At 47.2% G+C, this 18,236-nt stretch overlaps 2 protein-coding genes across 2 annotated transcripts; both read left to right on the top strand.

Annotated features, from left to right (window-relative positions):
* The first annotated feature begins 222 nt into the window (after nt 1–222).
* On the top strand, nt 223–1,200 carry LOC137149174 (olfactory receptor 5AP2-like). The gene has a single exon (XM_067542539.1). The coding sequence runs from the start codon at nt 223–225 to the stop codon at nt 1,198–1,200; it is 978 nt and encodes a 325-aa protein (XP_067398640.1).
* A 12,416-nt stretch (nt 1,201–13,616) lies between these two features.
* Nucleotides 13,617–14,629, top strand: LOC137149184 (olfactory receptor 6C75-like). Its single transcript, XM_067542546.1, has one exon. It carries the CDS (start codon nt 13,664–13,666, stop codon nt 14,627–14,629), a length of 966 nt encoding a protein of 321 aa, XP_067398647.1. The 5' UTR covers nt 13,617–13,663.
* Nucleotides 14,630–18,236: the final 3,607 nt, after the last annotated feature.

The following is an 18,236-nucleotide window of genomic DNA, read 5'->3' as shown; positions in this document are numbered from 1 at the left end:
GGTGAGAGGAGTTCAGCCATAGAGATATCAGACATAAGAAACATTTCCAGTGAGATTGAACTTAGACGCTTTTGAAAATTTAACCCAGAATGTCTCTGCCATGTCAAGTTCTGACTCCACCATTCGGATGGTAACCGGTAGGGGAAAGCCAGAATTAAAATACTGACTGTTTTGAAAAGGATGTTAGACTATACATGGCAGAATTTGTTTTATTTCCCGTAGATGAAACCCGCGGCAAACAAACACCAGGGAAATCAAACGACCATCACAGAATTCATCCTCCTGGGATTTGGGGATCTCCCTCAACTGCAGACCCTTCTCTTCCTGCTGTTTCTAGTGATCTACATTGTGACCGTGGCTGGGAACATCCTCATCCTTGCACTCATTGTGACTGATCAGCACCTTCACACCCCCATGTACTTCTTCCGGGGGAACTTGTCCTGCTTGGAGACCTGCTACACCTCCACCCTCCTGCCCAGGATGCTGGCCAGTCTCCTGAGTGGGGACAAGACCATTTCATTTAGTGGCTGCATCACACAGTTCTATATCTTTGGTTTCCTGCTGGCGACCGAGTGTCTCCTCTTATCTGTGATGTCTCACGACCGGTATTTAGCGATATGCAAACCACTGCGTTACGCAACTCTTATGAATGGGAAGTTCTGCCTCCAGTTGACAGCTGGCTCTTGGGTAAGTGGATTTCTGGCTCCTTTGCCAACCATGTCACTGATGTTACAACTCACTTTCTGCAGCACCAATGAACTTGACCATTTCTTTTGTGATTTAAACCCAATAATAAAGCTGGTCTGCAGTGACACACACTCGCTGGACGTTGCTACTTTGATAATCGCCTCCATGTTCACCCTGCCCCCATTTGCATTGACCCTGGCATCCTACGTTTCCATCATCGCCACCATCCTGAGAATCCCTTCCACCACCGGGAGGCAAAAGGCCTTTTCCACCTGCTCCTCCCACCTTATTGTGGTGACAATTTTCTATGGGACGTTAGTCACTGTGTATCTGCTATCAAACTCTGATGCACTGAGGGACCTGAACAAAATATTCTCTGTTTTCTATGGAGTGCTGACCCCACTGCTCAACCCCCTCATATACAGCCTGAGAAACAAGGACGTAAAGGAAGCTTTGAGTAAAGCTGGCATTAGATTTTTTGTCTTTTACAGGAAAATGGATATTTCAAGCTAAGATGATAGATAACTAGATAGCTAGATAGAGTGTAAGGGGATGGATGAATGGATGGATAGATGGATAGGGTGTAAGGGGATAGATAGATAATGGACCACCCATTGGGAATATAAGCTTGCAAACGTAAACATATGAATAGTGCATACTCATCTTTATGTGCCTGTTGAACTCATGAACTCATGTCCTGAATCCAAGAGTGGAGCACAGGTGTGGTCACGTGATAAAACTTGGGGGGAAAGTAGGACAAGAAGCCAAATCCTGAGACATTCCCTGCACCTCACTCCTACTCTATTATCTGAAGACTAACGCGTATTCACCCTGAACTTCGACTACTTAGTCTCTGAGTGTGGCTGTGTTACTTATTCTCTGAGTTTGCAAATATATCTTAATTAATTCAGGAGAATAAAATAATTAAAAATGTGCTCTTTAATAAATTTAGCTTTTGTCATCTCTCCTTGCTTTGTCCCAAGTGATCTTAAATCTGGAATAAAAAGTATTCTTCACACTTTCTACAATGTTATAACTCATTTGAAATATATGTGTGGGCACCAGTTTCAATGGGTTTCAATGAAGCCAAATTGTTAAGAAAATTGTGTCTAATTATTAAATTAGGAATCAATTGTACACACGGCTATGTCAACAGCTCAAGTCACTCTTCAGTGGGGCCATGGTGACTCACCCAATCTGCACTCTTCCTCTCCTGATCATTTGCATGCTGCAGTTCGATTATCTGAAATGACTCTGTAAGGGACGGTAATTGCCTGCGTGTGTTCCTATTGGTGCTATGTACCAATAGGAGGCATTAAAGACAGACTTGTCCATCCTAGCCAATCTACCTCCCTCGCCAAGTTAAAATCAGTGGGACAGCACAAAGATAGCGGATCATTCCTTAGAAGGAAAGTCTGGGGATTTCATGGCATCTTCTGTATGTTCAAGGTAGGGTGAAGGTTCTTGATTCTACATATGGGGTAAGAAACTGCTGGGTGGAGGAGCCAGGGCTGCTCTAACAGGATGGTGGGAAAGACCCATACGTTCTGGAATATTATCATAATCTATAAAGACTTTGACATGACAGAACAAGGAGCAATGGTCTCCAGTTGCAGTGGGGAAGGTCTAGATTGGACATTAGGAAAAACTTTTTCCCTAGGAGGGTGGTGAAGCACTGGAATGGGTTACCTGGGGGGGGGGGGTGGAATCTCCATCCTTAGAGGTTTTTAAGGTGCAGCTTGACAAAGCCCTGGCTGGGATGATTTAGTTGGGGTTAGTCCTGCTCTGGGCAAGGGGTTGGACTAGATACCTCCTGAGCTCCCTTCCAACCCTGACCTTCTATTTTTCTGTGGTATTCCAGGGTGAGAGGGAAGATGTAGGCTTACATTCTCTTTTCACCTCAGTGTCAATCAGGAGTAACGACATGAGAGTAAATGGGTCTGTTTCTCTTCTTATTTCCCCTTGTGTCAATCAGGAGTAACTCCATGGAAGTATATGGTGCTGATTCTCTTCCTCTCACTCACTCTGGTGTATATCAGGGGTGACTCAAGTAAATATAATGGATTTGACATTCGAGGGGCTTGTCCACATGGAGATATTCAAGAAAATTAATCCAAGCTAGCTGAAGGTGTGGATTAAAAATGGATTAGTTAAACTGCATTAAACCCTTCTGTGGACACTTTCATTTAGAATTACAGTGGCCTTCGTTTGGTTCAGTTCAATTCACCTTGGAAGTGGAATTAAGAAAATCTGAACTAAGGCCGTACACATTTAGGCCCTGCTCTACATTAAAAAGTTAGATAGACCCAGCTACCTTGCTTGGAGGGAGAGGGGGGGATGAAAAATCCACACCCCGACCTAATCCCCAGTTTAGACAGCACTACATCAAGGGAAGAATTCTTTCATACACTTAGCTACCACTCTTGGGGAAGTGGATTACCTGCACCGATGGGAGCAGCCTAGCGCCTACACTGAACATAAGGATGGCCATATTGGGTCAGAAGAGTGGTCCATCTTGCCCAGTATTCTGTCTTCTGACAGCAGCTGATACTAGATGCTCCAGAGAGCGTGAACAGAAGAGGGCAGTTTATCAAATGATCCATCTCTTGTTGTATACTCCAGTTTCTAGCAGTCAGAGGTTTAGGGACAGCCAGAGCATAGGGTTGCTTCTCTGACTATCCTGGCTAATGGCCATTGATGGACCTATCCTCCATGAATGTATATCATTCTTTTTTAATCCCAGTTATACTGTTGGCCTCCACAACATCCCCTGGCAAAGACTTCCACAAACTGACTGTGCGTTGTGTGAAGAAATACTTCCTTACGTTTATTTTAAACCTATTCCTATGAATTTCACTGAGTGATGTCTGGTTCTTGTGTTCTGTGAAGAGGTAAATAACACATCCCTATTCACTTTCTCCACACCAATCATGAATTTATGGACCTTCATAATATCCATCCTGAGTCATCTCTTTTTCAAGATGAACAATCCCAGTCGCTGGAATCTTTCCTCATATTAGAGCTGGTCCATTCTCCTAATCATTTTTGTTGCTCTTCTCTGTACTTCTTCCAGTTCTAATATCTCTATTTTGAGATGGGGCAACCCGATTTGCACACAGTGCTCAAGGTGTGAACCTACCATGGATTTATATAGCGGCGTTATGATATTTTCTGTCTTATTATCTATCCATTTCCTAATGGTTCCTAACATTCCGTTATCTTTTTTGACTGCTGCTGGACATTAAGCAGATGTTTTCAGAGAACTATCTACAATGAGGCCAAGAACTCTTTCTTGTGTGACAACAGCTAATTTAAACCCCATCATTTTGTATATATAGTTGGGATCACTTCTTCCAAGGTGCATTACTTTGCTCTGACCAGAATTGAATTTCATCTACCATTTTGTTGCCCAGGCATCCAGTGTCGTGCGATCCCTTTGTAACTCTTTGCAGTCAGCTTTGGACTTAGCTATCTTGACTCATTTGTATCATCTGCAAATTTTGCCACCTCACTGTTGATTAAATGATTAAAGACAAAAATGTAATTTTGCCTGTGAGCAAACACTTTTCACAAAATGATCAGTCCATACCTGAACTCTCAGATCGGAAATAAAATTCATAATTTTGCGGAAACAAAACATCGGCTAACCTCCCTTATTTGGGCCAGATTGCTTCCAGGAGTAACTCCACTCTAGGCAGGGAGATTACGCCCTGGAAGAGTTTGGTCCCCGTGCTGTTAGCAGAACCATCAGAACAGTTAAGGGCTGCTCGGCTCCGAGAATGGGGATACAGATTGTGTTTGTGTCCATGTCACACTGGTTAAAATCTGCCCCCTCAGGTGCCAGTGACCAGTTCTGGGAGCTAACTGAGGGCCAGCTAACGAACCCCTTGGTCCCATTAGTGAAGAGTTACACACTCAAACAGTCCCGCTGCAGTCAAGGGAGCTACGAGTGACAGTAACGGTTTACCAATATGAGTGAAGGAATCACAGTCTGACCTTTACTAAGCACTCCAGCCTATCATCTATCTATCTATCCATCCCCCATACATGCCCACCATCTCTCTACCTACCTACCTATCTCCATACACAATTTCTCTCTCTCTTTTTCTCTCTCACTCTTGTTTAGCACCATGGGTTCTTGGCATTCACAGGAAAGGCAGCGAAGCCACATGAAACTGGCATATAGTGTTTCTAGTCAAGTATACTTTGGGGCCTGAGGGGTTGATAGGAAAAGAGAAAACTCAGGTGTCCGCTTGACCTCTGGAGGCAGGAGCCATCTTGCATATTGAACTGAATCTCCACTTTCCATATGGGCAAAGTGAGAGACGCAGAGTCACTTGCTCCGACTCCAGGCCATGCAAAGTGGGCCTCCTACAGCCATTCACACATTTTGCCCCTACTTTGCACCAGGCAGGTTCTGTTGCCATTGGAATAAATCAGGAGTTACTCCAGTGAGATGAGTGAGTCTTGCCCACATGCTTAGGATTTAGCTGATCACCAGATTTGGGGTCGGGAAGGAATTTCCCCCAGGGCAGATTGGCAGAGGCCCTGGGGGGTTTTCACCATCCTCTGCAGCGTGGGGCACGGGCCACTTGCTGGTGGATTCTCGGTACCTTGAAGTCTTTAAACCATGATTTGAGGACGTCAGTAACTCAGTCATAGGTTAGGGGTCTGTTACAGGAGTGCTTCGTAGTGAGTCAGCAGTGCGCCCTGGTTGCCAAGAAGGCTAATAGCATATTGGCCAGCAGATGGAGGGAAGTGATTATTCCCCTCTATTCGGCATTGGTGAGGCCACATTTGGAGTATTGTGTCCAGCTTTGGGCCCCCCACTACAAAAAGGATGTGGAGAAGTTGGAGAGAGTCCAGCGGAGGGCAACAAAAATGATGAGGGGGCTGGAGCACAAGACTTACGAGGAGAGGCTGAGGGAACTAGGCTTGTTTAGTCTACAGAAGAGAAGAATGAGGGGGGATTTGATAGCAGCCTTTAACTACCTGAAAGGGGGTTCCAGGGAGGATGGGGCTAGGCTGTTCTCGGTGGTGGCAGATGACAGAACAAGGAGCAACGGTCTCAAGTTGCCGGGCGGGAGGTCTAGGTTGGACTTTAGGAAAAAGTTTTTCCCTAGGAGGGTGGTGAAGCACTGGAATGGGTTACCTAGGGAGGTGGTGGAATCTCCATCCTTAGAGGTTTTTAAGCTGCGACTTGACAAAGCCCTGGCTGGGATGATATAGCTGAGGTTAGTCCTGCTTTGAGCAGGGGCTTGGACTAGATACCTCCTGAGGTCCCTTCCAACTCTAATATTCTATGATTCGCCCTAACTGCTCTGACAAAAGCCGTGCAGCTCTCGTTGAGGGGGCTTTACAATGTCGGTGTTGCAGGACAATCCCATCGGTGGGAGGAGCATTTCAGTGCGCACGCCTCCCCTGCTTTGTCGACAAACGCTGACGTTTGTCAGCAGAACGCTGTAGTGAGAACCAGCCCTTAGTCCGTCTCTGCAAGAGACAACTGGAGGTCTCCCAGGGACATAGCACTGTCTAAACAGGGGGGGGAGGAGGGTGTTAGGTCAGACTGTGGATTACCCCTGAGCCATGTCGTTACACCGATATGCAGCTGTCGTGTAGACGTGGCCTCAATAAGTTTCCCCGGCCTGAAGCAGAGCTCTGTAAGCTAGGAAGCGTGTCTCTCTCTCCAATAGAAGTTGGCCCTATAAAAGATATGACTTCCCTCACCCTGTCTCTCTCACTTTTTGGGTTATCATTTTTTCAATGAAATGTCACATTTTCCTATGAAAAGTTTCCAAGAAAACGATTTTCCCCCTTGTTTCATCAACCTTTGCTGCAGAGAAAAGCTCCATTTTCTAACCGCCTCCAAGGAAGACCGCTGAGGCCTGAAGTTACTGCTGTAGCTAACACTTAATGCTGCAGGGGAAACTGGAATAGGATCTGCCTTCCTGAGAGTCTGCTTGAGGGACTAGAGAGAAGACCCACGGTAGCTGGAATGTGCAGTGAGAAGGGAGTGGACTGGGAACGTCTGCAGAGAGAGTTTTCCCCTCCTAGACAGCACGTGACACTCGGGGTTGCTGAGTGGTGGGCGGTGGAGTGAGGGACCCACCGAGGGCTGCCTTTGATCTCCCAATCTGTGCTGGCCGTTCTACCCCAGCCATGCTGCGGGGAGAGGAACACGGGCTTCCCCCTCGTAATCCCCCTAAGCCCTTCAGTGCGCAATGGAACTTCACGCAAAGGCTGAGATTTCCCGAGGGATTTCTCTCATCTGCCCCCATTAACCGGAACGGGGCACTCAAATCCCTCATGAAAATCTCAGCCTAAGGTAGACGGTTGCCACATGGACATCCGGGCTTGAGCCAGGCCAGGGTGATGTCTACGGAAGGGAAAAAGGAGGCAGCAAGTCCCCCACTGCCAAAATCCTCACTGCTTCATGAGAGCCAGAATCCCAAACCCGTACCGGGGCTTTTTGGGTGGCAAACGGCCCACTAACAACGTGCCTCTTCCGCCACTTTCTCCCTGTCCAAGGCGCTGTGAACGGACCCTGATCTCTCCACCTCAAATTGTCACCACAGCGGTGAGATGAAAACTTAGGGTTTCACCACCAGCAGGTGCTGGTTTTGGTCCCAGGCCCGCTAACTTCAGGGTGGTGATCCCCAGACATCGCCCCTTCCACTTCTTTCCCATCAGCGCGAGAGAGCAATGGGCAGACAGGCACAATCTGGGGGGGTATTTCTGCGTACGACGGCTGTGCTTTCATGCCCTCTCCAAGATCACAGCCTCACTGAGCTCCCATGGCTGGAACGCACGGTACGAGACGGGCCCTGACGTTCTGCGCACACAAAGCAGAGCAAGGGTGGGAATGGAAACAGAGGCAGAGTGAAATGAGGTGACTTTCCCCAGGCCACGCAACAAGTAAGTGGCGGAGCCAGGAAGCAAATACAGAGTTCCAGTGCCCAATACCCTAGCCCACGCTGCTTTGGGCTGGGAGGACGGAGCAGGGGACAGCGATACTGTCTAAATACAGCTGCGTGGCTGCCTAGGGTCACAGCTGAGAAGTTAGCATGTGCACTGTCCTGGCTGATTGATCGGCGTCATCGGGCGACCAACTGTCCCGCAAATCGCAGGACAGTCCCGCAACTGGATCCTTTGTTCCACGTCCCACAACGACCACGCAATGTCCTGCAAAATACGGAATTGGGCGGGGAGGGTGCGGCCCGGCCAGGCTGCTCTGCTCCGCACAGGGCAAGGAGTTGGAGGGTTTAATGTCTTATTTATCAAAAGAGAAGACCAGACACGCCCAGAGAGATGCTGCTTAATAAAGGCCAGATGAGCCCAGACCAGCTCCTTTGACAACCCCAGCCTACACTCCAATCAGGCAAAGCAATTCTCCCATCCAGCGAGGTCAAGAGTGTTTAGAGGGCTGAATGCATTGGGCTGCTCTTTGTTCTGTCTACACACACAGCACAGGAGTCCCCCGTCTCAGGCCTGGTCTACACCTAAAAATTAGGTCAGTTTAACTACGTCACTGAGAAATCCACACCACTGAGCAGCTTAGTTAAACCGAGAAAAGTCCCTGTATAGACAAAGCTAGATGGACAGAAAAATTCATCTTTACCGCTTTGCACTGTCCATCTCTTCTGACCCGCTGTGGGAACGGTAACCAGGCAGCGGCAGCTGAAGGTAGAGGATACGTTTACGGAAAGCCTTTTCCTGCTCTCATCCCTACAATCTCTCGGGCACTTCTGCAGTTACAGACCGGAGAACTCCTGAGCGACACTTCAGAGGAATGTTAACCAAATCACAGAGAACAGAAAACATAAGGCATGCACTTTAAAACAGGGTTTCCCACGGCAGTCTCAGGACTGAGAATCCTGGACGTTTCCTTTCCCATTCCAAAGGATTTATTTTCTGTTCCTTTGGGAGAGGCAGAAACCTCTCCGGAATTAGAACCCAACACGCAGAAACGGTCAAGCAGCCCATATGGCACATGCCAGGAACACACTGGAACTTCGAGGAGGCAATTGCAATAGATGTTAGGAAACTGACCACCAGAGAACATTGCATCAGAAATATGTGAACAGTTTGTGCATGCAACAGTATAGAGAGGAGCTTCCGGGTATTCTCACTCTGGTGCCGTGCAATTCGGAAGAGGATCCTGCCTGGCCTGTGTCCAGCTCTCACTCACCGGGGATGACCCAGCTTTCACCCTTAGTGCCTGGACTGTAATCATTGTGTGGGGGAAGGTCCTTGCAAGCTAGCCCAGCTCCTGGAGTTTGGGCTGAGATCCTCAAAAGATAAGACCCCCCCCTGCATGGTGTTTGTGACCATCTCTGCTCCAGGACTGATGCTTGTAGTGTCCATAAAAAAAGTTACATCAACAAATTACCCAAACTCCACCTCACTGGAGTCTCCTGTCATGACAAACCAATCTGCAAGGCCCTGAATTCTGCTTCCACTCAGCAGATGGGAGTCAATAGTAATTAGTAATCATGTCCAAATTCCTTGGGAGAACTATTTCTACTGGCCTTGTGTGCCTGTCTGTGTAAGATGAGATTTCCTCTCAGCCAACTCTCTCATTTGCAAACTACAGATTCATTTTACTTTACATTCAGTTTGTGTTGGGAGAATGTGAAGTAAATAAGGTGAAAGACGAAATAATAATCTTGCTTTTGGCCTTGCTTCTAACCCAAGAAAACTAGAAGGCAAATAAGAAAGGAATGGGAGTGAAAACTCAAGGTTAATCTCGCCCCCAAAGAGAGTAAAAGTTTGCCTCTCTGTAATGAGAGAAGATAAAGGGACAGATCCGAGTAAACGTTCCTATAGTAACCCAGCAGCACGGAGGGAGAGGAGAAAAGCACTGAGATTACTGGAAGATGGCCAGATGTAACCGCATTCCCTGTCCCCTCCTATGGGGTACAAAGGAGGTGTAAAGACCCTATACCTAAGACCGTCCAAAAAGTAACATGACCATATATTGGAAGAGGTGGTACTGGGGGGCTACAGGTATAATTAAGCCTACCAAGAAGAAGGAGGGGAAACAGGGTGCTCCAGTGGCGTATGGAGCCATAGTTAGAGGAAAGGGGCGTTCTCTCAGTGCACAGAGCTATGGTGAGGGGGAAGGAATACTATCCGTGTATAGAGACAAGCCGGGCTGGTGTGAAGGGCTGTAATTTGATGCTTGCCTGTTTGACCCTGTAAGCGGGCGGCACGGCTCAGCGGGTGCATCGCGACCCTTCCTCGGGCCCAGGCTCCGAGGAAGGCCACAGCACCTCTGCTAAGGGGAATTAGCAGTCGTTTAGGAGTCTGTCGTCCCGGCCCTTAGGCAGGGTGGACAAGTAAGCAGTCTAGTGCCCCGGCCCGGACTATGGCTGTCCCTGGGCCACTTCCTCCCTGATCCCCAGGTACCTGGCTCGTCAGGATCCTCAGGGTCGCTGGGGTACACGGCCCAGGGTAGGCTCGCCAGTCCCTCCTCGTCCACAAGGCAGGGAGCTCCTCTGCGAGGGACAGCTCCTCAAGGTCACAGGGCTCAAGGAATGGCTTGGCCTCAGGCAGCTCATCCAGGTCCTGCCCCATCTCTGGGGGCTTGGCATCAGGCAGCCCCTCCAGGTCCCACCCAGCCTCGGGGGGTAGCTCCCATCCAGGTTGCTCAGGAGTCTCAGTCCAGTCACTGGGGCCGGGTGGCCAGGTCCCACCACCGGGGCCGGGTGGCCAGGTTCAGCTATAAGAAGGCCCTACCCAGTCTCCAGGCCCAGGTCAGTCCAGGGATGGTTGGAGTCTCTGCTCCAGGAGGCGAGCTTCCCTGGTATCAGCTCCGCTCCAGCCTAGGCCTCAGCCAGCATGGCTGCACATCTGCCTCCAGTGGCCATCTCTCCCAGACTGAGCTCTGGGCCTGTCTTTTATACTGCCAAGCCTAGGCCTGGCTCCACCCCTCTGCTTCCGGGTGGCTGGGCCTGCAGGGGCTGGTTCTGTCCACCGGGGGCAGGGTGACCCTTCCTCAGGCCCAGGCTCGGAGGAAGGCCACAGCGCCTTGCTACAGACCCCAATAAACCCATCTCATTGCCTGCGGAGTGGACGCTGGACTGTTGCTTTGCAGCGAACTGTGTTTGGGAACTGAGCGAGGAGGGGGTTAAACAACACGGCTCCAACACCCAGTCCGGCAGGCCTGACTCGCCTTAGCCATGGTTATTCATGCAGTTGTTCCACTGGAGGCCGTGGGACAGCTGGGATGAGTGAAGATGATGCAGCAGGGTCGGTCTCTGCAGGGCCATGCCTCTGTAGACGCTGTGTGACATTTCAGCCGTGCACATCAATGATCTCATGCAACAGGCAGCAGGAAGGCGATTGGTGGGCGTGGGATGCTGGTTGCACCAGGTCAGTTGTTTGCACCGTCTGCACAGAAAACACAGCGCTGTCTCCCCAGGCTCCCCCCTTTCACAAGGGAAATGCAGACTTCCATAGAGAAGGACACAAATACTAGGAGACCTCGGCATTTTATACATGGAGGGGGAAGAGCGTGTTCTAAGACAGGCTGCAGCCGCTGCTCATCCATTCCAGCCCTGAGAAATAAGAGCTCATTGCTTCAAACTCCAGCCGGCCAGGTAAGCTTCCTGACTGCGTTTCTATATCACCTGCCAAATAGGGGCACAGATATGCCTTGAGAATATTAACAGTTTTAGCTTCCCCTTCCCACGGCACAGCCAGTCTGTGTTAATAGCACCATTTAGCAATGGGGAAACTGAAGTATGTGTCTTGTGAAAGGTCCTTGATTCCCATGGAGCTATGGCCACTTGACACCAGCTGGGCATCTGGCTTGGGGTGAGTGGCCACGGGGGAGTCAGTGGTGATAAAATGTTACTAGCCCAGATCACAGCGTAGCCTATGACAGATGGTTTCTGAGTTCAGGGGTGGTCTCTTTCTTCCCCGGTGCCTTTCTCCTTCCTGTTTTATCAGCCCACCATCGTTACGGAGTGCAGAGGGTCACTCCTGGGAGAGGCTCACACATCAGCCGGGTTTTGCCCCATCCTAAATTCCACCCTCTAAAGAGTTGTGTTTTATCACTGCTACATAGTTAACACTGGGATTTGCATCTGTAACAGAAAAAAAGTCCTTCCGCGTGTCATAGAATCATAGATTAGGATTGGAAGGGACCTCAGGAGGTCATTGAGTCCAACACCCTAGAGTCATGTCCAACCCCCGGATGTCATCATCATCATCATCATTACATGAACTAAGGAAGACTTGACTCTGCTTCACAATTTAAGACATGAAGCAATCTCTGGCGAGGGGGTGAAAGGAATTATTCCTTTCCCAACAGTACCCTAAAATGCTAACTTTACCAAGATCTATTATTAGATGAACGCCCATACATTCTAAGAAAAGATTGGACACCAGATGGTATGGAAGAATCTTAGCCCAGGATTTGAGTTGACATATTTATTGATTTTGGTTCCTCCTGAGCCCTGCCGTGATTCTGGCCATGGGCAGCCGTGGAATGTGTGTTTAAGTATCCTGGTGAAGTTGCGGTGTGTCACTGGAAGGGATATGAGGGTAGATCCAGATGTGACCCGATCTGTCATATCTCTACTTGGACACCAGAGCTATTGTTACACTTATGAAATAAACAGCAGGGTTTTATTCTGCTTTGAGGAGGTGATAGGTATGGTTTCCTGTATAAATCACAGAGACATTACATTTACATTTGTCTACAGGTGGGTGGCTAACATTTCCATTTTCCCAATATACCTTTTCCCATCAGGTTACACAAGCACACAAACCATTATACAGTACTTGAGTTACATTGTCCAATTCATCCCATACACATGTTCCCAATGACATATCTTTGCTGCACAGTTCAGGGGCGACAGGCAGGGAAGAGCACGCCCACTTTTGAGGTCCCAAATAACACAACCCCGGGAATTTTATAGCTTTCCCTCCCTTCCTGCCCACTGGCTCGAAATACGGGGTAGCCAAAATGATCCCATGGGCAAGGTTGGGAGCGGGCTAACTTTCCACAGTTCTGTCTCTGGTGTTTGCTGGTGGGCCATTCTAACAATGATTTCTCCCATCAACAACTCCGGTCTGACCGTGCTTGACACGAATTGTATCCAGGCTGATTTATAGATATAGAACAAGGACCTGCTTTTTTTTGCCTTAACAAATGTGATAACACTTTAACATTTCCAGATATTACCCAATACATTTCATGTTCTAAGGTAGCCAAGCTGAGACTTTGCATTTCAGTACATCCAATAACCAAAGCATTTCTATTACCTATATTCATTTGTTTTTGTACAATAGCCAGGTTGTGATATTTAACCACTGCCACATATTCCATTTTGCTTTAAGGTTTCCCAAGCCCATTTGTACCAGATCCACATTGATATATATTTGTTTACAGTGCTCATTGATTCTCTTCTGCTTAATGTAGTATACCACACAATGTTTGTAACAAGACAAACAGCATAAAATACAAAACACAATCTTTGTTACAATAAGAAATTCATGGTGGTGTTCTTCAGCTGTTTTGCTGATGCCCACTTTTCTTGAAGTTCTGAAAGACAAAAAGAACATTTTCTACCCTCTTTTGGGGGTGGCAGATTATTGCTTAAAATACCTCTTCCTTTTACAAATCTCCTTGCGGATCACAGGCAAAACATAGGAATTACCTCCATATTTTCCTGTGTCTGGCTGACTTTTCCACAGCCATAACTTTTAACATTGAAAGTGTATCCAAAATTCCTTCTATTAAAATCTTAGAAAACCAGAAATGCACGTGTGTGTGTGTGTTTGGGGGGGAGAGAGGGGGGAAGCAACCACTTAGCCTTGTAACAACATTTAGCCTGAAAATTTCAGCTGGTAACCAGGAGAGTTTGTGAATATTTATGGAATTAATTCATGACATTTGACTAACTTTCAGCTCCATATTCTTCCAATTCAATTCCACAGTTCGCTTTATTCTTCTTAGTCTCAACCCATGCCAGACACAGACGGGGGAAACCAAACAGCCGTCGTGGAATTCATCCTCCTGGGATTTGGGGATCTGCCTGACCTGCAAATTCTTCTCTTCCTGATGTTTCTTGTGATTTATATTGCAACCGTGGCTGGAAACAGCCTCGTCATGGTGCTAATCGTGGCTGATCAGCACCTCCACACCCCCATGTACTTCTTCCTGGGGAACTTGTCCTGCCTGGAGATCTGCTACTCCTCCACCATCCTGCCCAGGATACTGGCCAGTCTCCTGACTGGAGACAGAACCGTCTCAGTTGGTGGCTGCATCACACAGCTGTATTTCTTTGCTTCTCTGGCAGCTACCGAATGCTATCTCCTAGCGGTGATGTCTTACGACCGGTATTTAGCGATATGTAAACCCCTGCGCTATTCCACACTTATGAACACCAGGTTTTGCCTCCAGTTGGCTGCTGGGTCCTGGCTAAACGGTTCTTTGGCTGTTTCCATCATTATATTGTTCATGTCCCAATTTATATTCTGTGGCTCAAATGAAATTGACCATTTCTATTGTGATCCCGTCCCATTGTTAAAGCTCTCCTGCGGGGACACACACTTTATCGTAGCGTTGAATTTCGTACTAGCCTGTGTGTTCACCCTGCCTCCTTTCCTCCTAACCCTGACGTCCTACGTGTGTATCATCGGTAACATCCTGAGAATCCCTTCCACCACCGGGAGGCAAAAGGCCTTTTCCACCTGCTCCTCTCACCTCATCGTGGTGACCATCTTCTACCTGACCCTACTGAGTGTCTCCATGCTATCAACACTGGATACACTGGGAGTGCTAAAGAAAGTGCTCTCGCTTTGCTACACGGTCGTGACTCCCCTGGTAAACCCCCTCATCTACAGCCTGAGAAACAGGGAGGTCAGGGACTCCGCGAGCAAAGCCATCGGTCAATATGTGGCTTTCACAAAAACACGCAGAGAATCCTAGATCATTACTGTGTTTTCAAAGCCGCCCGGGTGATTTGGACAATCAGCCCCCATTGAATTAAGTTGAAAGCTCCCATTGAATATCTCAGGGCTGATGTGAAAAAGAAATGGAGATAATCTTCATGGAGCTCCTGAGGCAGGGTGTTTATGGACCTGTGTTGTGTCTATGTAACATATTGGAACATGAGATTGTTGGACAGTTCTATCAACCTCTCCTGCTCAGCACTGATACATAGAGGATGCTGGTATTTTTCTCCGTGCTGTTGGCTAAATCATTCATCCCGGGCGGGGAGAAGGGTGTGTTGCATCTGATAATGCACAGAGCTGACATGTTGTGTAAGGCACAAACTCCATTAAATATCTAAGCAAATGCCTGACTACATCCCAGCTGATCATTGTTTCTCTGTGATAGACAATAAAACCTGATAACCAAATCCCAACAGCCTGATACAAACAAAGCACAGTGGGTGACAGTATGATAAAGGTTCTTTCTCCAGATTATTTCTTATGCGTCCAAGGACACAACAGAGAATCCAGCCAGAGCTTGGGTCAGCGTTGTCCATCGAAGTGGAAGGACCCGGGAGCGAGTTGGCCATAACCACGTTCCCATCATGGAATTTTTAACTGGGCACTGGTCAGAACGGAGACAAAATTTTCACCAATTTCTTATTCCGACAAAAAGTCCGTTTTTGATCAAAATACATATTTGGACAATAACAATATTAACTCCTCGTGCAGCCTGTGTGGGGACGTTAGCCTGGGACATCTGCCACCCCTTAATTGGTGCCTGTTGCCATCCCCATCTTTGGACATTTAAAGAGGTGCAGGAAAAAAGCTTGAATTTTACCACTTGGAAGGGGCTCAAAGTGATGGACCATTTTACAACGAAGCCACTTACTAATCAAAAACTTTCAACCCGCCCTTCATTTCATCGCCCCTTTGTCACCAATGTTCAGAGCAACTGAAAAGAGGTGTAATAACTGTCAGTCAGGAAACACTGTTTCTTTTCTAAGTATTTAAACAGTGTTAAACTCTTCCTGGTTTTGGAGATGTTAACCCAGACTTTCTCATGCAGGGATCTTTTCTTTTTTAAACAAAAATATCAACAACATAACTAAGGGTCATCCCGATAGTTTTAAATAGTGTCTGTAACATCAGGATATGATATAATCAAATGAGCAAAGAAAAGGTTCAGAAACAGAAAAGGATTGGTATTAGCCTATATCTTCCACTAGATGGAGACAGAATGTAATAGATTTTTAAACGGCAGAGGGCAGCTGGGCTGAATAAACAGACTCGGCTGTTTTGTCCAATGTAGCAGCAAAAGGCAGCATGTGGTTACTAACGAGAAGGAGGCACCGATCCTGTATGCATCAACTTCGTGGCATCTTGACATGTATGAAGGTGCGACTGGTGAAAAGTCTAATTTTTTCCACAGTGATTTAGGAACATGAATCATGAGACGTTCGTGCTGCTGCTAAGAAAACTGAAGCTTTTAAAGATGGTGCTGGCGAAGGCTCCTGTGTATCTCCTGGCTGGAAAAGAAAATATGCACGCCAAAGTTAGAAATATTATTGGAGACAAGCGTTATCAGACGTGGGGATGGAAATAACCTTGAGAAAGTTATCATGGAAGAAATGACGGAGGATCAGCAGAGTAGGGGGTGACCCGCTAGATGATAGATGGATCGTGTGTGGCAGATCACTTGCTCAAAGTTAGCGATGGGTCATGAAGACTTTAGAAAATCCTGCTATGATGCCACCGATATTCAGCCGTGAGTAAATGGATTTACTGACATATCTATTTATATGGCCACTGGAGGTGGTAGTTTTTCTAGACTGAGAAAGGGGTAAGTTATAGAGTGTGATGGAATCTAGGGGGTAAAAAAAGGGGTCGCTGCCGTATTTCATGCCCCAGAAGGTGGGCTAAGAGGTTAATGGAATGAGAACAGTGCTGGCAGAGTGTCAGAAGACCAGTAGGACAGAGCAGAAGGTAAGGGCTGAGAAATGTGCAGTTATACTGTATAACGCCACTCGGTGGCGACAGGGGGTAAAGAACGGAGCAAGACCCGTCATGCCGTACGGTGTCCAACAGACATTGGTAGACGATAAAAGAATACGAAAGGGGCAGTTACACTGGGAAATGTCCACTCGATGGCAGCAAAAGCTCAGGTTTGAGAAATGGGCGGCTGTTCTCTAAAAGGATCGTTGGACAGGAACCGACGCTGAGTTATGGTGACCAGGCCTCTCTCCCGGGAAATGACAGCTGCGATTTTTTTTTGTTCCGTTTCGAGTCAGAGAAGCAACAGCCCTTCGCTCAGCTAATCAGCACCTCGGGGGTTAATTGCCAGGCTTTGAGGAATGCAACATTTGGGGTTTTTTGGTGGGTGGAGGAGGACGGGGCCTTGAAATGTTCAAAACAATACATTTTCAGGAAAAGACCCGTGAAAAAAATCATTTTGAAACTGCTGTTTCCCCATCCACCACCACCACCACACTCACACACACCCTTTCCTTCACTTTCCCAGTGGGAATAGTTGGGAAACAAAAAGAAAATGCATGAAACGCTGTTACGTGCTGAAAAGTGTTACGTGGGCTCAAAAAGCAGCCCTGTCTGCCAGCTGGGGGAGGCGTAGGAAAGTGGTGAAAAACCTACTTTTTCGCCCATAACTATTGTTTCTTTTCTCAAACTTTCGTATCGGTTTCCAATTTTTCCGGTTGTGAAAACTTGTGAACAGGGAGGTTTTTGCGACCTTCCCCCACTTTCTATATAGTTCGTTTTTCTAGATTCCTTCTGCATACTTAGGAGTCCATATTTCTTCCATCATCAAATTGTCCCAGCTGGATCTGTTCAGGGCAGGGCCGTTTTAAGACCTTCCTAGGCCCTAGGCACACTTGCCTTCATAGGCCCCCTAACTGAAATAACTCATTTGATTTTAAGCTATTAATAAATAGTTTTTTAAATAAAAATAAAAAATTATATATAAACATTTTTTTCATAGGCCCTGAAAGTTTCGTAGGCCCTAGGCACTGTGCCTAATGGATAATACGGCCCTGGTTCAGGCCTGTATGGAGCCTTTGGGACCAGATCCGCCATACAGGTGGATCAACAGTTCAAGGCCCCCTTGTTTGAGGGACATAGGACAGAGGTCTGGGAAGAACCTCCTAGTCATCAGCTTCAGTCCCCTGCAGGCGACCCCACCATAAAATCTTGTTCATTAAACTCATCCAGTGCCAGCTTAAAACTAGTCCTAGTGTTTTCATGGACTGTATGCCCAGAAGGGACCATTGTGAATAGGTTTGGAAGGATTAGACTTTCATCAGCAAATGTCATCAAACGTCGATTTCACCGCACACACACAAACCGCTGAAAATATATTTCCATCGATAGTAATCAAAACTAGGCAAAGTAATACAAGTGCTTCCTGAGAACGTAACAGAGTTGAAGTCCAGTGATTCAGGCTTTCGGATTTGAATTGTTATGAATGGACTCCTGAATGAATAATAAAAATGTGTCGGATTTGTTGATTTCAGGATATTTACATGAATGTGCCGTTGACAATTTGCCTGTTAACAGTTTCGAGAGCGTTAACGTTTTGAATCTCTACA

The sequence above is a fragment of the Emydura macquarii genome, unplaced genomic scaffold (assembly GCF_026122565.2).
Source record: "Emydura macquarii macquarii isolate MOO-44397 ecotype Brisbane River unplaced genomic scaffold, CSIRO-AGI_Emac_v2 contig_713, whole genome shotgun sequence".
NCBI classification, from domain to species: domain Eukaryota; kingdom Metazoa; phylum Chordata; order Testudines; family Chelidae; genus Emydura; species Emydura macquarii.
The sequence above is the reverse complement of the archived record's forward strand: the minus strand, read 5'-3'. Positions and strand labels throughout refer to the sequence as shown.